At 43.8% G+C, this 24014-nt stretch overlaps 2 protein-coding genes and 1 non-coding gene across 4 annotated transcripts; 1 reads left to right on the top strand and 2 right to left on the bottom strand.

Annotated features, from left to right (window-relative positions):
- Positions 1-3559: 3559 nt before the first annotated feature.
- LOC129779724 (uncharacterized protein K02A2.6-like) lies at positions 3560-8186 on the bottom strand. Its single transcript, XM_055787368.1, has 3 exons — positions 6923-8186; positions 3949-6877; positions 3560-3641 (listed from the first exon to the last, which is right to left on the bottom strand). The coding sequence occupies exons 1-3, from the start codon at positions 8184-8186 to the stop codon at positions 3560-3562; spliced, it is 4275 nt and encodes a 1424-aa protein (XP_055643343.1).
- An 838-nt stretch (positions 8187-9024) lies between these two features.
- Positions 9025-22266, bottom strand: LOC129761732 (exportin-7). Of its 2 annotated transcripts, XM_055759474.1 has the most exons (12): positions 21736-22266; positions 19894-21677; positions 19688-19832; positions 19344-19627; positions 19089-19279; positions 18818-19029; positions 18570-18708; positions 18432-18509; positions 17879-18101; positions 10730-10849; positions 10558-10651; positions 9025-9998 (listed from the first exon to the last, which is right to left on the bottom strand). In XM_055759474.1, the coding sequence occupies exons 1-12, from the start codon at positions 21736-21738 to the stop codon at positions 9990-9992; spliced, it is 3282 nt and encodes a 1093-aa protein (XP_055615449.1). In that variant the 5' UTR covers positions 21739-22266; the 3' UTR covers positions 9025-9989. The 2 variants fall into 2 exon arrangements, with proteins under 2 accessions (XP_055615449.1, XP_055615448.1); XM_055759473.1 differs by having other exon boundaries at positions 9025-10651.
- Positions 18278-18349, top strand: Trnaq-cug (transfer RNA glutamine (anticodon CUG)). Its single transcript has one exon. It is a non-coding gene; the product is annotated as a tRNA-Gln (tRNA).
- Positions 22267-24014: the final 1748 nt, after the last annotated feature.

The following is a 24014-nucleotide window of genomic DNA, read 5'->3' as shown; positions in this document are numbered from 1 at the left end:
TCCCCCAGGCACATTGATTTTGAAGTCCGTGTTAGGGAAACACAGCTCGGTTGGAACAAATATACCCCCTACTTGCATGTATATTTGCTAAGCGGATTCCCACAAGTACATTGATTTCGAAGTCTGTGTTCGGGAAACCGTAAATCGGGCCAATCAAAACAAGGCAGCTAGGGCGTTTAGATAACGCTTGACATTTCACAGTTATTCAATTGTTTATCTAATGAAAAATAACATTTTATTAATTGCGAGAGAAGCGTACAAATATTCCGTATCAATTGATGCAAACATCTTTCCGATCCAGTAAGAAATGTTCGAGTTATAAGGATTTGGAATCTTTCATTTTTTCCTGCATGTTCTGTGTTTAGGTTTTCATTTTACCCCCCATATACTCAGGTTAGACGTAGTCCCACGTCAAAAAAAAATTCTAATGTTTATATACAAATATGCACACAGCCATCTTACATCCCCAACCACATCGATTTAGTTAGTGTACCATCAAATAGATAATCAATGAGCGAACTTGAGTGAAGATAATTTGTACGGGCGACATCATTAAACAACAACGAAATTCACAGATGAACGTAAAGAACATATATTTATACATAAAATAATGTTAGATTAAAAAAGGTAAATAATTTTGGTTTATAAAAATTATTTTTGAAATTTTGTTCGTAGTCAGCCTACTCCGTTTTTCAGCACAAATATTTCCTGTTTTCAAAAAAAATATCTTTCAAATGGAATAGACGTTGCCGTTATACATATCCTTTTCCTCATTAGTGCGTATAAATTGGGATGTGTATATTTTCCCTCTTCCCACCATACCAATGGATCATTAGTTCTCGGTTAAAGCGGTTCGGCTAGGTATTTATCCAGCTCTATAATTGAAGCTTTTCTCGTTATCGTTTGATATGTTGATCTGAATAGGCCATCACCCTCGAATCCTTGCGTTTAAATCGTCGGTCAAGAATTACCGACTAGCTCAAGCTCGAGCACAAGCTCGTTCGATTCCCCAGTAGCGAAACGTCTCACTAACTCATTCATCAACTTATCCCCCATATTTTTTAATAGCAATTGGAAGATCTAGATTAGCCGCATATTGATGAACTTTGTTTTTGACGTGGGACTACGTCTAACCGGAGTATATTGGGGTGAAATGAAAACCTAAACACAGAACATGCAGGAAAAAATGCAAGATTTCGAAAGCTTATACCTCGAACATTTCCTAATAGATCGGAAAGATGTTTGCATCAATTGGTAGGGAATATTTCTACGCATCTATCACAATTTTAAAAAATTCGCTTCGCAAATATAAGTACTTTTGTATGCACTTTTCTTTGTGCAGGCCAAAATATGTTTCCCTAACGCGTAATACTGAACTGAGGCGCCTGGGAAAATCGTCATTTCAGATGCTAGACGCGAATGAACTTACAAGATTAAAGTATAGTATACAAAGTGGAAGTTGAAATTATTGATTCATTTTGATTCATGCCGTGAGTATTTCCGTACCCGCATTTTTTTTGCACTCCGAAATATGTATCTGACACGGACTACAAAAGCGGGTACGAATACGACGCTTTGGCTCGGTTATTCAAGACTGCATTGAAAGATATGCCTTAATATCTTCTGATCACTGAATTCCTACGCATACCGTTTGATGATTAGGTAAAATGCAAATTTACTCGTAGTGAAAAACATAATCTATTACAATGCATGATTTGGTGTTACATGGAATTTGTTCAAATTCTTTGCTTACAAAGCTAATATGTTGAATTCAATTTAATTCGAAAATTGTTTCATTCAATCAATAATCTAATCAATACAAACAAATGATTACTACGTCTACGATAGTCCCACGTCAACTTTACGGTTATATCTTAGATATAACCCACCCATTTTTTAAAAATATTTGCAGGTTAGCACTCTGCTCAACGCCCTGGAAAAGCCGTTTCCTGTATGTACTCGTATCCTTTAAATGGGTTAGATGACATAACGTGGTAGAATTCGGTGCCGCATTCAGTTCAAAAATGTACACAAAAATACTATTAAAGCCATTACAAAAAGTCATCATGTATCATTTTTAAACACAAGTCTAAATAGTTAAGTCCTACATAAATATAAGCCTGAGCCAAATTAATCTATGACTACAAAAATATATCCCCTTCGTTACCACGTTGTCCGGAACATTGTTTGTGATAACTTTAAAGCCCTGTAATATCACGACTACTCAAGCTATCATAATCTGATTTACGTGGGTATACCCTTTCGATCTTCTAAATCAGCAGCCAGTTAAATTCATTTATTGCATTTTCACATAACCAAACAACATACTCGATATTATGACATCCTGGACCACAATTACACAAATTGTTAGTAGTGAGACCTACACGATAAAACATGGATTGAGCACAAATTGATTGGACAACATACAATATAATATAAAATTAATGCCTGTTATCGGTAAATGGAGAATAATTCATTTTACGCATCAACTCACATTATGAGCTAACGCCCGAATATAGGCAAAAAAATTGCTCGTTGCGTCGAGGAGGAAGCGAGTCGATAGTGCAATCGAAAAAAAACATACCCAATTAAATCGTCAAATTGTTAGCTTTTTCTACTATATTCACTGTTCATGTTTCAAGCAAAAAAAATCTGGATAAATTTCCTGTCTAATGGTATATAACACAACATATGTCGCAATAACCATTTTGAGTAATATGCGATTGAAAACTCTTAATAAATCGTTACATTTTTCGTAAAGTGACCCCCCTATATAGAAATCAAAGACATAGTCATATGTCAAAAACTAAGACAGATAATTGAGTTTGATAAATTTCCCATGCAAGGTAATTATATTAGCTCACTTGCAAAAAAAATTCTACGCCTTGCGAGCGACCTTCCGTCAGTTAACCGGAACATTCGCCATGGCGAACGAAAACATGCGCGTAGCCATGATTTTGAGTTCTTTCTTAGTTTTATTCATCAATTTTTTTCTCAACTTTCGCGACAAAATTGTTGGAATAGATCTTACGCTTCAGGTCTGGGGGACGTTGGAAGGGTTCACCGACTTGGGTACCACATCGATATTCAGCCGCTCCATATCTTCTAACGATCGCTTAGAGTAGTGGGCGGACGCCGGATCTGGCCAGAACACCAAGTCTTTGCCCTTATGGTATTTCTTGATGACGCACCTTCCGGCAGGCACTTCGTACTATAAATTTATCCGCTCACGGCCAGTCCGGAGCTAAAGAAGAGCGGGTTTGACATTCCCATCTCGCTGATTGTCAGCCACATCAGCACCTTCTTGGGGAACTTGGTGTGTGAAATAAACTTCACTTCGGAGCTCACTTCCTTCGAAGGGTAAGTAAAATACGAAGTGCCCTGCCAGTCGTTGCCATGCAGGGTGAGATAGGTCTCGTGGTCCATCACCACCGCCATGTCGCCATTCGTCGAGAAAACCGAATTGACCATCTTGTTCAACCGCTGCCGCTGCGTCATTCCCTGCAGCTCCGAGAGCAGTGGACTTCCGCTTCCTGACATGTTTGCCCATGTTCGCCAGTTACTTTTTCACTGTTTGGCCGGTTGCACCGACCTCCCGACCAAGCATACGCAGCGATGTAGCCACTTTTCCCTCAATCTTCCTGTTGCGATATGTGGGTTATGAATAAGCAACTCGCGATTAGTGGTAAAAATACATATATTTATTAAACGATAACTACGAACAATAAAACTAATGTGCGCGAGCTGCTAATCGCAAATCTTTTTACTTGTGTTCCAATGATGGCTGTCGTTGTCGACGACAATGTAAACCGAGAGCCGCGGCAGCATCTGTCAAGCTGACGGCTGTCAGCTGGAGAGCCCCGCTGGCAAATTTGGTAACGCCAATTGATGGTTGGTGGGATGTCCTCCCAACACCTCCCCTTACAATAAAGTTGATACGGATTGTACCTCGCAGGCTGCCTTCGAGATCTCGAAGACTGACGAGTAAGAATCGGTTGTTGCTGTTGCGTGCTAAGGGAGGCTCGTTGACGTCGACGACTAATCTGTGGCTGCAGATCTTCTTGGAGTTCGGCTGGCAAGTCGAGTTCCTCAGCTTCCGGCTCAGGAGTAGGACGTAAACCCCAACTGTCCAGGAGAATAGACAACGGTACTTGGGCAGTTTCCGGTATCGTCTCAGCTTCTGCGTTTATTTCAGATTCGTGACGAGTCCGCAGTTGGTTGCAGTGGGATCGAACGAGATTTTGCTTCACAGGCAGCCAGATGTTATACATAACCCGACCGATGCGCTCGATCACCGTGCCAGGCTGCCAGGTCCACTTGTTGGCTGAGTAGACCTTAGCCCAGACGAGATCTTGTGAATCGTAACTTCGAGCTTTCGCGCCGTGCTTCCGGTTGAATTGCTTTTCCTGTTTAGTACTAGGTAACTTGTAGAGCGGCTTAGGCGGGCGAAGTAATTCCAGAGACGTACGGATCGGGCGTCCATACATCAGGTTAGCGGGAGATTTCCCACCAGGTGCGCTGCGACAGGGTGTTGTTCTGTAGCACAGGAGGAAGGTATCGATGGCTTCGTCGAGGGTTTCCCCCCCTGCGGTGATTTTCTTGAGCGACCGTTTAAACGTGTCGACAAACCTCTCTGCTAGTCCATTTGACTGTGGATGGAATGGCGCTGTCTTCAGGTGAACGATACCGTTCGTGTCGCAGTATGATTCGAACCGGTCGCTGGTGAGTTGTGTCCCATTATCTGTGACCAATGTTTCCGGCTGACCGTATCTTGCGAAGATGCCACGAAGGATTCGCAAGGTTGCTGTGGTGGTGATCTCCTTGGTTCGTACGACTTCTGGCCATTTGGTGAACGAATCCACCAGAATGAGAAAATAGTTCCTATCCAGCGGACCGGCGTAATCCAGATGTAACCGTTGCCACGGTTTCTCCGGTGCGGGCCAGGATTCCATGGTAGTCTTCCGGTCTGTCTTAGCTACGCTGGCACACTCGTTGCACGAAGCGACAAGCTTCGCTACCTCGTCGTCGATGTTTGGCCAGTAAACATATTGACGAGCGACGGAACGCATTCGTTCAACTCCGGGGTGTCCTTTATGCAGCTGTTGGAGAACGCGCTTTTTGAACGTTGGCGGGATGACCAACCTTTCACCATAGAGTAGGCATCCAGCTACGACGGAGAGACACTCCCGACGTTGATAAAATTGTTGGATTCCGGGATCGGTAATGCTGGTCTTCTTCGACGGCCAGCCTTCGTTGACGAAACGAATGATTTGCTGCAAATTCGCGTCGCTTTTGGTTCCGCTCTGGATGGCCTTGAACGAGAGCGGGAAAACCTGCAGCGACTCGTTGATGACGGTGCGAATGCTGTGTTCCAGTTGGAGATTGGCAATCACGTATTCCTCTTCTGGTCGCACGTGACGGTTGATGAGTCTGGAGAGTATGTCCGCGTGACCGAAGCTATCCGTAGAGATGTAGCGGATTTCGAAATCGTAAAGGAGAAAGGTTAAGGCCCACCGCTGGAGCCTGTTAGCGGTGTAGGTGGGAATACCTTTCTTTGAGCCAAATATCTGCAGGAGCGGTTTATGATCGGTCTCCAAAGTGAATCGACGACCGAACAGCATTCTATGAAACCGCGTCCCTGCGAACACCAGTGCCAAGCCCTCCTTTTCGACTTGACTGTAGTTGCTTTCGGCTGGGGTTAGGCTACGGGACACGTGATAAATGGCTTTGATGGACCCATCGGGAAATCTGTGGGCGATGCGGGCTCCCAGCCCGACCGTTGATGCATCCGCCGACACGACGATTTCCATGTTAGGGTTGTAGTGCGTCAGAAGCAATGGTGATTGAAGAACCTCCCGGAAGCGATCGAATGACTTTTGGCAGGCGGACGACCACTCGAACTTGGTGTCCGCTTTCAGCAGCTGGTCTAGCGGCTGCCGAAGAGTGCGCATTTCCTTTACATATTTGCCATAATAATTAATGGCACCTAGGTACGAGCGAAGTGTAGAAACGTCGTGCGGGGGTGGCATGTTGGCAATTGCTGCTACCTTCTCCGGGTCTGGTCGAATGCCATCTCCATCGAGAATTTGACCCAGATATTTCACTTGGCGCATGTTGAAACTGCATTTTTCAATGCGTACGGTGAACCCAAATTCCTGCAGGCGAGTGAGGACCCGATACAGGTTCCGACGATATTCCTCCAACGTTCGGCCCCCTACCAGGATGTCATCCAGATAACCAGAGGTACATTCCAGACCAGCAAGCATGGTATCCATTATTTGCTGGAACGCTCCCGGAGCTGATTTGACGCCGGGTGACAGTCTGGTGAACTGGTAGAGGCCTTTATGCGTGTTGATTGTAAGAAGTGGTTGGCTTGCCTCATCGACCTGGACCTGGAGGTAGGCGTCCGACAGATCAATGTGGCTGAAGTACCGGCAGTTGGCCATCTTTGTGAAGATGTCTTCGGGTAGAGGGAGCGGATAGCAGTTCGGCTCTAGTGCTGCGTTTAACCCCGTCGAATAATCCGCACATATGCGGACCGTCCCGTTAGGCTTCCGCACAACGACTATTGGTGCTGCCCAGTCGGAAAAGTCAACCTTTTTGATGATGTCAAGGCTTTCCAACCGGTGAAGTTCCTCTTCCACGACGCTCTCCATGCTGTAAGCCACCGGCCGTTTTGGTCGAAACACCGGCTTGGGATCATCCTTCAGCACCAGCTTTACCGGCGTCTTGTTGTACATGCCCATTTTCGTGGTAAAAACGTCGGGAAACCCGGCCCGAAGGTCGGAAACGTCTTGGGTCTGCTGACTAGTAACTTGGTTGCAGAACGCCGTGATCGGTTGGTTCCACAGACCGAACTGGTCCATCATATCGATGCCTAAAATGTCGAGATTAACGTTAGGAGCTGATACGTAACACTTACCCTCTCTGGTGATGTTGTTGAGGGTGATGCTACACTGCAGCTCTGAAATAAGTTTCAGCGGCTCCCCGGACGCTGTTTTTGCTCGACAACTTGCTGGCAGTACTTTCGGACGACCAAGTTTGACCCACGACTGATGCGAGATGATGGATATGTCCGACCCAGTGTCCAACTGCAGTCGGAGAGGGACACCGTTGAGTTGGACTTCGATGAATTTTCGACCCTGATGAATGTTCCGAACTGTCACCGTCTTTGTTGACTGCTCACGCTTCTTCTTCATCTTGATTTTCTTCGGTAGCTGCTTTCTCGAACCGCTCGCTGCCGACTTCGATGAAAAACATGCGCAGTACCCTTCTCGGTGACCTTGCTTACCGCAGTCGCGACATTTGCGATCGCGAAAACGGCAATCTTTGCTGAAGTGCATCCCTCCGCAGGACCAACAGGGTGTTCTGGGCTGATCGTGCGAGGGAGTGCTGCTGGTTGATCGACGACTGTTCTTCTGGTTGTGAGCAACGAAATTCACTCCCGATGGGTTTTCTACCATAACAGTGTCCATCTTGAGGTTGACGAGGTTGTTGCATTGCTCAACTACTTGTTGAAGAGTAAGATCCGCAGCTTCATTGAGCTTGTTGATTAGCCGCATTCTGATCTCGGCGTCTTGCTTGGACTTGAGGCCACACACAAACGTCAGACACTTGAATTGTTCTTCAGTAAGTTCTGACAGTTTGAAGTCAACACAGGACTTATTCACCCGGCACGAGTAGGCGAGATAATCCTCACTGTCCTCCTTGGTTGTCTGGAGGCAGTTGTACCGTCGACGAAAGATTGAAGTGAACGCACCGAACAGTGATTTCAATTTTTCTACCGTTTCGGCGAAGGTGTACTCACGAGCGAGCTTTGGTAAGATAAAGCTGTGGTAGCGCTCGTGGTCCGGTGGGCTCATTTTCCGTAGGAGGAGTCTAACCTTAGCAGCGTCATCCAATTTGGCGGCGTCCTTCTCAAAGAGATCGGTGTAGCGGGAAAACCACGCGTCGAATGTGTGCCCGCTCTCTTTCTCGTATACGAATTCCGCTATGTTGCTTGAGAGGGAATCCAGTACGGTTTCATTGCAGGACAACTTCGTGATGGCAGTCTGGGTGGCTGATATCTGCTGCGACAACTGCGTTATGAGCGTGTGTTGATTGTTCAGGATCCGCAAAATGGCATCCGGAAAGTTCGGCTGCTGTTGAGCTGCTCCACTTGCTGCACCGGCATGATTGGTCGCCATTGCGAAAATTTCCACGTGCTTTCAGGCAATTCACGAAAAGCGTTTTTTTTTCCCGGATAAACGAACTAAATTAGCTCAACTCCACCACTATCTCGTCGCCACTGTTGCGATATGTGGGTTATGAATAAGCAACTCGCGATTAGTGGTAAAAATACATATATTTATTAAACGATAACTACGAACAATAAAACTAATGTGCGCGAGCTGCTAATCGCAAATCTTTTTACTTGTGTTCCAATGATGGCTGTCGTTGTCGACGACAATGTAAACCGAGAGCCGCGGCGGCATCTGTCAAGCTGACGGCTGTCAGCTGGAGAGCCCCGCTGGCAAATTTGGTAACGCCAATTGATGGTTGGTGGGATGTCCTCCCAACACTTCCTCTTCAGCATCCTTTGGAGGTTCTTGTCGCTCAGGGTTGTCGGCAGTCCGGAACCGGGCTTTCTTTCGATGCTCTGATTGTTGCCCAATAGTGCCAAGATGTTGTAAATACCGGAACGGGCGTATCCGGCGTCCACAGAGTGCCGCACGATGTCCGTTTTCGACGCGGCGGGGTACAGTGCTTTGATCGTGTACACTTCTGATCGAAGTAGCTTCACTGTTTTTGCCATCACGGTTGGAGTTCGACTAATAGAGCTGTCAATTTTTGGTTCTGCTGACTCAACGGGTTACTACGATTGATGCTGCATGGGTAGTTTCGTCAGTGCAATTTTCGTCCATTTTTTAATGCAAACGTTATGTTTAAAATCAATTTCATTCTACGGTTATTTTCACTTCGTCACTCTTAGCGTTACTTCCAAGGCTTTCGGATCATTGACCGGGACTGCAATCGTGTAAAAAATCTAATACCGACTTTCTATTTCCACCCTCTTTCTCTCTCTCTCTCTCTGCGGACCCACCTCTGTCTGGCTCAATAATTGTTTCCTGCATTTCGCTAAACGCACAATTTTACAACTCAGTTAATTTGCTTAAAAGTTATATTCTTGGTTTACTCTCACGATGCTTTTTTTTTTGTTAATTTCTTTCGTATTTTTTATACCTGCTTATATCTTCCACACACTCTCTCTCACAAGCGCTGTCCTTTGATTGGAATATTATTTTTACACTAACTTTTTTTTACTAATCGGGATGTTTAGCTTTCTTTTCATAGCGGAGTGCGTGTGTGTGATTTTTTACATGTAGTATTTGTTTTACCTGCCTACCAATCTAACGTACGGGCTTGTCTGACTTCCACTTACTGTTTACTATCTTCGTTTCACATATAAACTTATTTACCAACGTGTGTAATTATGTAACAATATATCCTCTCGTTCAAATGAGAAGATCTTTCAGCTGGACATTTTACTCTACTAAAAACTATAAATATACGCTCGTTTGTCAGTTTCTTTTGGAAAAATTAAATCGAGAGCATTCATTCATTGATGCAAAAAAAAAGAAAATCATACACACCTTAAATTTTTAATTTTTTTTCTGTCCACATTCCGCAGAAAAAAAGAGGATATACGCTCCTCATGGGGATCATTCCCTCTCGCTAACCATTTCTGCACACCTTCACACACTCTCCAGTGTCGATTATAATCAATCGACTTTAAATTGCTCAAATGCAAGTTGCAGTTCATGTAAATTACAATAAAAAAAAGTGAAAAAGAAGTGGTTGACATTTCCGGGATACTTCTGGGACCAATTTTAGCACACCAATGGGGGTAACAGAGGTAACCTAAATCGAAAAAAAACCGGGAGGTCGAGGGGTCCCAATGTTCCTTTTCTTCACCCGAGAGATGAAGGACAGGACGAAATGCGCACGCGTTAGTCAAGCTGCGGAGAAAATAAGGAAGGAAATGTGAAAAAGTGATCCAGATTTGGTTCGATTTGATTGTTTGATTGATAGAAGGAATGAAAATGGATGAATGATTTATGCCCCTCGAGAGGTAAACCGAAACGCGTCCTAGATATTAAATGCCAAATTGTTCTTGTTTCTGCTCTTATTTACTTTCTCTCCCCAACAGTGCATTAGCCAGTAATCAGTTCCAATACCGCATAAAAGGGAAACATAATTCAAAGTTGGAAATCTGTACAGGACCTGTCGTACGCGTGCATTAAAACTGATCACTAACTTTATTGTTCGCTTCAACGCTTTTCTGCTACATCACAATCAATGCTCTCAGACAACACATTTTGCCATTTTACAGCCATCCGACCAGCCACTAGCCACTCAATTTCTGCTTTGCATATACTAACGATCTGGCTTGACTTAGTGGGTACTCTAATAATCGTAGGCCCATATACGTGTATATGTGTAAAATATATGCATATATAGGAGACACGAGGACAGCTGTGATTAAAGAAGTGTTTGCTAAAGTTACTAGGAAACTACCATTTCGTTCACCGATGGGTTGCTGACCAGGCTGTTACCGGACTTGAACGAGTCGTTGAGATCGCGTCGGAACGCCGACAGGTTCTGGGTGAATCTGGAAGGGCACAAAGAAGGAAAAAGTGAGCAAAGGCTGACGACACAAGAAAGCAATTCATAAAGTGTTCTTCCTCACCGATCACGATTTCTAATGTGTAGATTCCGCTCGATGCTATCCATCAGGGTGTCAAAGAGGCATGCCATCGCTTGCTGCTTTTCGATGGACTGCAAGTGGACGATGTTCTCTCGAAGTTGCCTGGAAGCGAAAAAAAAACTAGTACAGTTGGAGTCCGGTGGTTGGCATTGATCACAATAAATTCTCCGCGCCGTTGGAACTAAGTATTTTGAATCTTGATTTGAAATTAGGAATCTGGAATTCACAATCTATCAACCTGTTCAATTTAAAATGAAACTCGAAACATCTGGAATATGAAGACTAAAAAACTGAACCTAACTTGAACCGCACCGCAGTTTCTCGCCTGATGACCGAAGCCCATGCATTTAAAGCACGCCACGGCCACACGAGGGGTAGCTTTCAACGGGCACACAGACCACGCCACTTTTATTTTACCCTTCTCCACTAATTTGTTCGCAGCTTCTATCGAGAGCCGTATTGAGGCCGATTGTGTCCCACCGTACGCCTTTCTCATTCGAATTGTCATCGGCACACCACCAAGGTTGTGACTGCAACGCACTTTTTAGTTCCTTCACGATCGTGGTCTCGTCCAGATACCGACACTTGATGATGGAATACCGGGATAGAGCTCTCACTTTCGCCTCCGACTAACGACCTCTCTACGAGTTGTTCAAAAGCAGAACTCTTAGCCGCTGAATCGTTTTTAAACTCGAAGAGAATGTCGCCTTTCTGCGTTTTCACGACGTTCTCGCCCAATACCTACAACTCCGGATCGTCTCTCACTTTCCGAAGGATTGCTGCGTACAACACCCCTACTGTCACTTCAACGGCTAGGTCTTCGCCATTGCTTCGCTACACTCGAGGCACGGGTGTCTTTTTCTCCTGTTCCACTTTTTTCTTCTTCTCCTTCTGTTTTTTTACGTTTTTCTGTCTGGTTATCGACAGTACGCCATCCACTGCTTTCGTCTTCTTTCGCATTACTCAGATCTTGGCCTTTTCAGGGGTTCTTCTTCCCTGATGTGTACCTCCTTCTCTTGTCCGATCGCGAATTCAGAGGAGCTTTCGGGGTCTCCAGCAGTCTTCCGACAAACACTTACACATGTCCACCCGATGTGAAAATTACATGTCTTTGTTTGAATTCAAACATGATTTTCGCTAGTGTTGAATGTCTATCCCAAACGCGAACAATGATACACAAACATAAACATTGTAAACAAACACGATGTTCATAATTCACGAACATCATGTACAAACATATCACCCGATGTCGCAGTATTCATTGCTTTCGTTTCGTTTCTTTTCACGCACGGAAAGAAATTATTCATCCTAAAATATTTCTTCGTAGAATACTTTTTCACAGAAACGAACTTGAAATTTAGTTCGCATTACAAAAATTGCATGAACTAAGAGGCTATGAGTTCATGCACATTTTGCAAGTCTGATTATATAATCCTTGGTTTCGTGCAAAGAAAACATTCTCTGAATAGAGAGAAGTTTCTATGAGATTTTTTTGCGTGCATGTTGCCAATTGAAGTCTGGGGAAGCTACTGCACAGCGGGCGACGTCGTACAAATGCTGGCCAAATAAATAAATAATTATCCAAAAAATAGTTTTAGATGCATGTTGATATTTTTATGAAAGTTTCATTAGGGCGTTCAAAAAACCAATTCCAAAAAAATCATTTTGCAGGGTAATGTTTCTGAAAAATTTCTGCATCAAACGCATAAAATCAGTTGAAACCAATTGCAAACTCCAAAATATTATTTCATTATGAAACTAGTTTTGGTATTTTTCATATTTTCTGAACAAAATGTGATTTATCATGCACATTTAAATTTGCGTTTAACCCTCATTTTCAGGGGGAACGAATTTTCTGGGGATGCATTTTTCTAAAATGGTTTGGAAGCGTTTGCTTGGAATGAATGCAGGATGGAAAAATGGATGCAAAGAGAACTCAATTTTGGTAAAATGTAAATGGGACTGTTATGCCTTTTTGTGCAGTATAGTAAGAAGCTGGCGCGAGTAACGGGATATTTTTCAGTTTAGCGCAGCATAATTGATTTTATCTTAACAGTATTAATTTGAAATCACTGATTTGGGTAATTTAAATTTATTATATTATATTATTATATATATATATATATATATATATATATATATATATATATATATATATATATATATATATATATATATATATTCTGAAACCTCCTTCAAGTTTGTTGATATAGTAAAAAAGTAAAACGAGAGTCGTTCAACAAGTTGTTTTTTTAAATTTATTACAAGGGAATAGAAATATGTATATAGTGTATGTTGCCAATTGAAGTCTACGGAACCGAGTGCGCAGCGGAGCGACGACATACAAATACTGGCTAAATAGTTAAATACCCAAAAATATGTTTTAGATGCAGTTTCAGGAAAGTTCACACCAATTCGTGGTATTTTGATGTGAGTAACTAAACATCTCCGCCACGCTTTATTCAATTTTAGTACTTGTTCAAAAAGCTGATAATAGCCGATGTTACATAAATTCAATTTATAAATTGATGCGTGGACTGAATAATGATATCAATTGTGAAGAACTCTGATATCAATTGACACTTATGTTGTTTAGAACAGTTAAAGAGGTGTATTTTATTTGCCCAAAATTTTAGATGAAGCACCCATTGTCATGATAAATGTTTCCCTTCCCTTTTCATATCAACGCACCAACACACCGTGTGTTGAGTGGTGGTGGTGTGCTGTCTAATTCGCTTCTTTTACTCTACACACTGCTGTTGCTTGGGATGAAAATGCGAGAGAAACTGAACATCATGTTTGAACATCATGGGAAACAAACATGACACATTCTTAAACAACGGGTACAAAAAATAATGTTGGTCTGCAAACATAAAACTGCGAGAGTAGGGAGAACACTGTTCGTCTCGTACCCAGTGTTCAATGTGAAACACGGAAGACTGGTCTCCAGTATGTCGACAGGTTTTCTCCTTGGCCTCGGGCAGAGCCTTTTCAGCACCCTCTACTCTCATCTGCAGTTCCTTCTGCTCGCGTTCAGAAAACATGACGACGAATTTGATGAATGATCATTGTTTCTGTCCTTCAAGAACTCGTAAAGTTCATTAACCTTCTTTCTAACGTACGTGATGCTGAACCTACCAAGTTGCAGACCTTCTTGGGATGCGCTTGAAGTCAGCGTAAACAATTGGCTTTGTACAGAGCCAAGATCTTTCTGGAGTACTTGAGCAGCAAACACTTCTTGTTGTTCTGTGTTGCTTGTGCTCGTAGTGACCACTCGAATGACAGGTGACCTCTGCATTCGTTCGCTTCTCGCGAATACATAATCCTCTCCATTGGTTGTTGGGATGTGATTGCTACTATTCATAATTTCTGGGTCCCGACGCCGGGACGCGTTTTGTATGCGTTTTTTTAAGAGGTGAGGAACGCTCTACCAGCCTTATCTGGGAAGGGTTAACTCAGACGATGAGTGTGGCTCTCACCCACTAGAACCAAGCCCTCTATTCGTTGCCTCTCTCCCCCCGAGACCACATCTAGGCGACTACTTCAGAGGGCAGCTGTGCCATGCACTTCACGAGTCTCCAACGCTGATTCCAACGCTTGTTCCTACCCTTTTTCTCCATATTCATGTTCACAACTCGTTGTTCTCCACTGCGCTTTTGTTCGTTGCGCAGGAATCCATTTGCCCGTCGAGACCCGTCACAGCCACCCTCGGGAGATTTCTCTTCCCAGCGGAGCTCCGATAAGGTAGTTACCTCCATCATGACGCACGCTCCGTCACAGCTACTCTCGTGGGGTACGCATCGGTTTGATGACATCCTCCTAGACTCTCGCTCCGTCGAAACGACCTTCACAGTGATCATCCTTCCGGTCCACAATCAGGCGTTGCCAGCACGCATTTTGTTGTTCAAAACACCGTTTACTTACCATCTCTCCAGCATTCGTTTACAGATCGAGACGAGTACCGATGAGGAGTTGCCCTTCAACTTGAGGCGCAATCCATCACAACCACCTTCGCAGATTTTCTCACCTGTCGAGACGTGAACCGATTAGGAAGCACCCTCCAGCGTAACGCGCGCCTCGTGCGTATTTGTGCGTGTGTACGCCTTTGTTTGTGCATGTGCTCACGTTTCTGCGTGGGCACGCAGAAAATTTCCAGGCCTGGTCGAAAATAGCGTAATTTCAAGCGAATAGCATAAAAAAATCGCGTAATTTCGAGAAAATCGTGTAAGAAAGAATCCAGTATATGGTGTAGCAACTAATGAAGCGGTGAGGCACAATTTATATGTACCGCTGCGAAACAGTCGTGCGTAAACCGCTCACTCGAAATGGAAATGCATTTGTCGCCGATAGCTCAAAGTAACCGGATAAACTATTCGCCGCTTCGTTCCGTCATCGGTTACCTTTGACTAGGTAAATTTTTTTCGCTCATTTCCGAGTTTGAATAGCTGAGCAAATCCATATCTAATTCTAGCCGTTACTTCACGCCCATTACCTCACGTATCCTTGGCCGATCGAAATGAAACCCAATACCAATACCAGCGTTAGTTTTGAACATTACGATCTCTACATGGCATTTCTTCAAATTCTTTACTTGAACATCAAATGTGTTGAGTTCGAGAATTGTGTCATTGAGCCCTATTCCAGAAGACGAGACGAGCGCTCGTCTCGTTTGTTTTCGTATTCCAGAACCCGAGCTCGACTCAAAACCAGAGCTTGGAAATATTGAGCTTGTTAAGCAACATTGAAAATATATTTTTATCAGTGTAACGCGTTTATTTTGCTTGTCGATGCTACTGTCATTCTTTCGACGGCAAACAAATTTACAACTGTGTTCATTCATATTCATTCTGTGCTCTCTGAGCTTTCCTTAAAGCTCGAGTCATGAGAATTCATTCACATATATTCATTGCCATTGAATTGTCAGGAATGTTGTGACTGTTCATTTTCAATATTCCGATATGTGTGTGATTTTCTCATTGAGTCAGTGCCTTGCTTATTCAGCTGTTTTTGAAGTTACTCCGAAAGGGCAACGCAAATCGGTGGCGCAAGCGGAAATGCCAACAAAAGAGCAAGATCTGCATGCACACTCACAGTTAAGAATTGCTTAGGCTTGGACGGCGAGGGGGCATTCTGCAGAATCGGTCCAAGCAGCGAATGCAAACTGTGTCAGCCAAAGCTGGATATTGGCAATTCCGTCCGCTAATCCTATAGCATAGTTTGATCCGTTTGCAAAAGGAAGCTCGAAATATTCCCATTGCGGTCGTGTCTTGGACACTACCATTTTATGTTCGTGTGTTCAGAATAAAAAAAAAATGTTTGAAATTTGAGTCAAGACGGTATTTTTTACATCGGAATTATTCTTTTGAAGCATTTCTGACAAATGGATTTGGAACTGCATATTCACTATGTAAAATGAAAGCAATTTAACTGAGACGGAAACCTTGCATTCTTGAACAATTTAATTTATTGTCACTATTATGAGCATTCAGTACTTTCTTATCTTCTTCAACGAATTTCTCCGTTTCGTCAGTGTCCGAGAACGATGCTGATAGTGAATGAACTGGTATGTTTATGTCAATGAATGACAAAACTAGGGATATTTTGTTTTGCTCACATTCCGTGAACGCAGAACAGAACGAAAAACAGAATGAAAAAAAAACTGGATGAATCAACTGTGAGTGGCTTGCTGTGATTGTGAGGTTTGGCGTTGGTTCATTTTCGGTATCCCGAATGCAATGGTATAATGATCGAATGTGGCCGGAAATTCAGCTGAAAAGATTGATGTGATACAGATATTTCCGAGCACTGCTCAAAACAGAGTAGCTCGCCTGGCTCAACGACCGTTTGGCCGTGCTCGCTGATGAATCAAAGGAGTCGTCTAGTTTGTTTAATGTGTTTGTTCACCTTGTTGATTTAAAGCATTGTTATTCTTCTGTTCCGCGTTTTTCTTCAAAAATTGTTTCACGGCTAAACTAGTATAAGCAATAAGCAATGTATGTTTTCAACTGCAACCACCAAATACAATTCAGTAATTGCAAAATTACAGATTTTTAAATGGGCCTCTTCCAAACAACACTATCAAATGTGAACATTGAACAGGGATGCCAGATGACTATTTTGAATATATTAACACGGCACGATAAGTCTCTCCACATCATATTGAACGAAAATGAATAGTTCAAATAATTCAAATGTACATTTTTGATAAGCCAATGTTTTTTCTATTGATTCACATTTTACAATAATTCGTTTCATTTGTCGTACCTAAATGTCTCAAAGTTTATTGCTATGAATGTGAAAAAAAAACTAGACTGCTTTATTGTATAACTGTTAATGGAAATACATGCATAGAGATTTGAAACTTTTCTTGATAAATCGTTGATTAGGTGAACAAACATTGGCTTCAATAAATCCATAATAACAAAACGTCTGAGTGATGAAACCATATGCCATAAACCATAGTAGAAGAAATATCAATGAAGCCAGAAGATATATGAATCTTATTCGTTGTTATAATGATTTTAGTATTTTGGCACTGAGAAAAGAGTATCGATTGATCAATTTTAAAAATGTTTGTTGTTTTTCTCAAAATAAAAACATGTTCTCACATCTGACATCGCTGATCATACCGAGCAAAAGTGACAGAAGTCTCTCCAGTCTACCAAATAAAACATCTCAATGAAACTCGTGTACTGGAATAGGATATTTTGCTCGTCTCGACAGTGACTGAAGCCGAGACGAGACGAGATGAATTGCTCGTCTCGTTTTCTGGAATAGGGCCCATTAAATCAATAATGTAATCAATACAAACAAATGATTACTAAACCAGATGTAGTCTCACATCAAACTTACGGTTATATCATAGATATAACCCACCCATTTTTATTCGGCATGATTTTCAATTATTCTTAAAAATACTGTGTACTTGTGTATGATTAAGAAATCACAATTCAGTGTTTCATACCGTTGGTAAGTAAAGGTAATAACAATCAAATGACGAAAAACATAACTAGACAATGGGAAGACAACGAATTTTGAGAACAATTTATAGAAAAGAGCGATAGTTTCCAGATATCTAATCTAAATTGAAAAAAAAAATTATGGTTGCAAAATTCTAGTAAAAACACTCACCTAAAATAGTCCTCATAGAGCAGTATCAGCACCAGCAGCGGCCGCGACATCGACCATTGGTTCTTGCAGTCGTCGTACATCACGATGTTAAGCAGGGTCGAGAGTAAATTCTGCAGAATCTCCGGATGCAGTTCCATCACCTTGAGGAACACGTTATTCTCCGGCAGCACACTCTGCCTCAGCTTCTTGTTCGGGAATGTCGATACTAGCAGCATGTGCTTTTCTGCGCAAGAGAAGAAAAAAAACAGATTCGAAAGAAGAGAGGAACGAAACGGAACGGAAAATTCATTCGTGTTCATTCTTTTGTTATTTATAGGGAACGGAGAAAATGAGAATTGAAGAGTTTTCTATGCACACTTTTTTGCTCAAATAAAAATTTGAGCCACACTAGTGTCAACTGGTTCCATGGTGTAATGGTTAGCACTTTGGACTCTGAATCCAACGATCCGAGTTCAAATCTCGGTGGAACCTGTGTGATAAGTTTTTTTTTCGTCGACTCTTTTTATGCCAATTTAATTGTTTGCTATACTGATCTTCGAAATTGTAATTTTACCTTTCAACTGAAGTTGTTTGAAAATGTACGTAACGATATAATCGAGTGTAGAACAACATCCGGATCCAACCAAAACATCTGTGAATTAAAAAAAAAGCAAGTGATGTGAGTGAAAACAGAAGTATCCTCACTTGTTACCTAACGCGTTTAGACCCTTGGATATGCTCTCCAGGATGTAGAGAAAAACGGGCGGTTCCAGCGTGGACAGGTATGTGATGTGATCCTGAGCGAGACACTCGATCAGTATATAGTACGCCTGGGACAGCTTCGGATAGACCTACATAAGAGTAGAGGGGGAGAAAATCAAGCAGAAACAGAGATCGCACATTCATTTTTGTTGGTAAAGTGCTCTTATGTTTGAATGCAGAATGCAGAAAACCAATCACCAGAATGTCGTCGTGGGAGATCGACAGGATCAGCTTTGCCGTCATGTTCAGCACGTTGTCCAGTGCGTCGTCTCCGTACAGCTTGAACACGCCAAAGTTGACGTAGTTTCCGCTGAGGATTGCCTTCAGCATCTGGAAGCACACCGCGTAGCCTTTCAGCTTCATCGGGTAGATCTGCTCTTTGGGTACTTCCAGCGAGAGGATTCGTTCGCCTGAGGTAATTTAGTTTGTTAGTGTAAATAGAAACTTGAAAATGTTTTAACAGATGTACCGTAGCAGCAAATCAGTTTGGAGGTTTCTCGGAAAAGCAGAATTCCGTTCGGACTAGAAACCTCAAATTGTAACCGCTGGGATCGATTGTATACCAGTTCGGCGAAAAGTTTCAGCACTGGGGTAGTCACAGCCGGATCGTGGGCCCACAGCTCCACGGCACGGATGAAAATCGGCGAGTAATCTGGATAACTGTGCGAGACGGTTACCAATTAGAATGCCTTACGTTTTATATTTTGGTTTTAGTATATCTTACATCCAGTCGAACAGCATCATGTAGGGATACTTCGAGTTGAAAGCGAGTGTCAGTCCACGTAGGTCCCGCGACAGTCCGATCAGTTCCTTGCGGGCTTCCTCGCTGGGGAAGCTCATCACGACCATGTTCTCGATGGTGTTCGTCAGGGGCATCATGAAGGTGTTAAAGCGTTCGACATCCTCCGAGAGATCCACCATCAGCAACCGACCGAGGCAGGTGTAGAACATGCTGCGACAGCGGAACGAACTGACCGCGCCGGTACCGAGGAAGGAGAAGTGTTCGCGCTGTGGGGAAAAAAAAGGAAATGATGCAATAATAGAAAAAATGGAATGACAACAGATTACTGTGTGATTGTTCAGCATAAACTGAATCTCGTCCAGCTTGATCAACCGTCGAATCAAACTGAAGGTGAGCGTCAGGTCGTTGAGCAGCGCTAGCGTCTTACGGATGATCTGCTCCGAATGGCCAAAGTATTTTAGATTTGTGATTCTAGAAAAAAAACACGGAGTCAATGAATTTATCCTCCAAACACAAATGAATGTCGACTTACATCTTCCTGCTAATAACCGTCAGCAGCGTCGTCTCGTCATTCACCCCCAAAACCTCGCTTAGACGCTTGAACATCTTCAGCTTCTGCAGATGCTCGTTAATGTACACCTTGCGGACGTGCTCCAGAAAGCACATGATGGCAAACTCGAGCTTCTCACAGCCACACTGGGGCAGCCGGGAGTCCGTCAGAGTCATCAGCTGCAGCACCCTAATGATCATATCACCGTCCAGCAAATCGTGATCGTCGTGGGAATAGGAGATCCGTCCACTGATCGCCGCCCCGATAATGTACACCAGCCACGTCAGTTGCCCCTCGCACGTCTGCACGTCCAAATGATTGACGGTGGTCGGCGAGGAGAGAATCTCCTGATAGCGACCGGCGGTTTGATCGAACAGCTGGATCAGAAGAGCGCAGGTTTTTTCGTACTCGCAGCGTCCGATCGTGGAGAACTGCTCCAACTGTTGCTGCACCATACCGGTGTCCTCCAGGGGATCCTCTAGGCCTTCACGTAGAATAACCGGAACGGATTCAAGCTTCGATGTAACGTACGCTTTTGTCACTTCCGGTGTGTATGTGTCAAGAAAATGAGGCTCAGAGGACTTCACGTAAGGCAGGGAAGCTATCAAGCGTTGCCAAAGCGAGAGCAAATAGTGGATGCTGTTGGGAGCGAACTGCCACATCTGGAGCGATTGAACGGTGAACTTTGCGATCAGCTGGATCGCTTCGGGATAGTTTTCCACAGTGACGAGCTCTCCCAGCTGGAAGTTTGACTTCAGTCGGGCGAGTAGCCGACAAAATTCGTGATAATTCTCCGCATCACTGAGTCCGTGAGAAGATTTCAGTATATCGGTAGCGCCTTTCACCAACTTGGCGAGGAATTTAATCCGCTCGGTGTTATTGAAGATGGATCGTCTGATAGAGGTTATTTGAACGAGACAGGACAGCGCCAAACTAGACAATCGCGCCGGAAGCACGTGGTACAGGTCGAAGAATAGTTTCACCGAGTCCGACTCGAGAAAAGCCGGTCGCCAGTTGGTTGGAATATGTACGGTGGACATGTCATCAGCCGACTCATCGGCTGAAGTACCCACGAAATCAAAACTCAAACAATTCCTCGCGAGATTGAGCAAATGCGTAAACAGTCCATGCTGTGCCTCGTCCATGTAGTTTGGATTCTTACAGCAGTTGTCCTTCGCCTGACTAAGCAAGGTACACGACAGTATGAATATATCGTACAGCTGGAAGTCTCGATACATGCAGGCAATTTTGCGATGCTTGGTGAAAGTCAGATTGCACGCCGTCTCCGCCAGCTGATTCATCTCCACCGTGAGCTGTGACAAGATCTGCACCCCAATCATGCAGTGCTCGACAGAGCCTCCCAAGAATTCCTTCACATCTTGCACAATATTCCTGAAAACGTACTCATCTTCGTACAGATCGACCCAACAAAGTTTCGTAATCTTGACCAGCAACGCAATCAGCGCTTGGATGACGAACGACTGCAGATTGGGATGAGTCGCCAAATAGTTCAGAATGTAGTTACGAATGTCAACTCGTTGCTGCAAGCTTAGCGCTTGGATGTTCTTCGACACCAACTTGGTCAGCGTGGTAGCGGCCAGTAGCTGTGAGTAGCTGGAATTACTTCGGTCCAACAACTGCTGACACTTGGGAAGAGCGTCCGGATCCTCCTGAAACAGATACAATGCCTTCTCGGCTTCCGACCGGGCCTGTGCATCCTGCGATTCGTAGAACTGCTTGCACAAAAGTTCCAATTGCTGAACATCCTGAAAAAAAGCACATTGAAACTCATTACGACAGATCGTCATGGATTGCTGCGCTTACCATTTTTCCCCTGCCCTACGCGCAAACACTGGCCCAACTTTCCTCTCACAAGCAGGCGAAAATGGGACACCAATTGAAAAAGTGGGAATAACAATAACAAAGGATGCGTAAGCGCCCTAGGGATTTGACTCAAGTTTCAGGCACAGCACTTCCCGGATTCGTTCCACGGAGGCGAGCGCCGGTGTTTTCAGAGCATTACAAAAACACGACACCGTACAACTTAAAGCAGCACACACACAAAACGCGTCGAAACCGTGGTCGCTCCGCTTCGAACGGGGATTTCCCGCAGTCAAATTCGCACCCTAATCGATTCCCTGCGGTCGGCGGTCGGCGATCATCGATCGTACCCCCACAAGAGTGTCCAGTTTCCGTGCTTCTGTTGCAAATGTTTGCCCAACTTTCGACGGCGAATTTCGTCAATCACCGCACACCATTCACGCAAACTGCTTTTTTCGTTTTGTCCGCTGATGGTTCTGTTTTCTTCGCTCTGCTTCGCTCCGGCTCTCTCTCACACACTGAACGCTGTGTGCTCGCAGAAATGGGGCTGTCAAAAAATCGTTCGTTCGTTCTTTTACGCCTACCCCCTGATATCTAGGCTACTGGTGGGTCTGCTTGCTGGCACAGCCAAGGCGCCTAGAAGTATATCCTAAGGTGGGCCAACTTGCTAAAACCACTCTTCAGCCATCTTGGAAGTCTACTGTGTTTTGTTTGTAAACAAAACACAATACGCTTGTGCAAAAGCTCGCTCGTGATCAGTCTGTCTCTTTCACGCTTCAAGCAAATAATTCCCCTTCTGCTTTCTTCCGTGCTGTTTTCATATACCGCTCTCCAACCAACTTAGGCTGATGTCACATTAAGCGGATTCGCCGCCGCGGATATCGCGAAGGTTATTTTCTCCATTTGAAAGCCGCTCCGCTCTGTGTGACATGGTTCATTCACAATACACCGTAGATTAAACTGACCAGACGTCCCGCGTTACGCGGGACAGTCCCGCATTTCAACAAAATGTCCCGCGTAAGATTCCGTCCCGCGAAACGTCCCGCATTTGGCAAAAGAAACGAAAATGTCCCGCGATATCAATATATTTCAGTATCACAATTTGATCATGTTGATTTTCTTAAATGGATGAACCTCAAAAAAACTTTTATTTTACAGACTGTTCAAGAGCGCTTCTAATGCATCCAAAGATTAATACGTTGAGCTGGTTTCATCGCACCGACATTGGGCTTTTTGCTCAGAGAGTGTCAACTGGAAGCGACAGCAACAAAATTGGAAGATGATTTTTATAAAAGTCCCCTTTTGCCGCAGGGACCAACGTGAGTCAAACGAAAAGTTCATCTTTGGTCCCCTAGCGCGGTCAGGGCTTAACGTTTTAAATAAGCCGGAAAAACTAGTGTATACTCGACAGGAAGAGGCAGAGTTGTTTGATGAAGTATCGTAAATGAAGCGCTGGGCGGTCTTACGGAAGTTGGCCGGAACCTGAAACATGGCCGATGATGGCCTTTGGTGGTCGTCTGTCTCTCTATTTTGGCCATTCGCCCAAAAGTTTTCTATCGGGCGCAGCTGGGGAATGTTGGGAAGGTTGGTGGTCTTCGCGACAATGTTTATCTCCAGCCGATCCATCCTACAGTGATCTTTTGGCATAATGGGCTGATCCCAGGTTCGGCATAAAGACCCCATCACCTTCACAACTCCGGCAAGCACTTCGTACTATATTCGTATCCCCCAGTTTACTATATGACTCGAAAGAAGAGCGCCTTGGGCATTTCCTTCACGTCTGTCAGAGAAGGACCTTCTTTGAGAACTTGATGTGAATGATATATTCGAAGTCATCGCTTACCTGGGAACGTAAAGTATCCGGTCCCTTGTCATTCGTTGAATTGTAGCACCAAGTACGTCTCGTCTTTCATTATGAGTACGAAAAGAAGTTTTTCACCAGCACCTCAAGCTACTCCTTCTGGGTGATTGCCTGCTGCTCAGATACGGCCGGTCTCGTCTGACGCTTCCGCATAAAAATGTTCATTTTGACCAGATTCTTCTCCACCGTTTGGCCGGTTGCTTCGATCTCCCGGCTTAAGGAGCGGCAAAGAGATGATATTGTAAATATCAGATCGGCTATATCTGGCGGACACAAAGTGCCTCAGGATGTCCAATTCTTTCGCTGTGGCTTGCAGTATGGAAAAATCATCAAGTTGCTTGACAGTGCTGCTGCAGCGGATCAACAGCCTTGAATAATTTTTGTTGTAGACTTAATAAACGTAAGATTTAAAGAAAGTTTG

This window comes from Toxorhynchites rutilus, chromosome 1 (assembly GCF_029784135.1).
Source record: "Toxorhynchites rutilus septentrionalis strain SRP chromosome 1, ASM2978413v1, whole genome shotgun sequence".
In the NCBI taxonomy this organism is placed as follows: domain Eukaryota; kingdom Metazoa; phylum Arthropoda; class Insecta; order Diptera; family Culicidae; genus Toxorhynchites; species Toxorhynchites rutilus.
The sequence above is the reverse complement of the archived record's forward strand: the minus strand, read 5'-3'. Positions and strand labels throughout refer to the sequence as shown.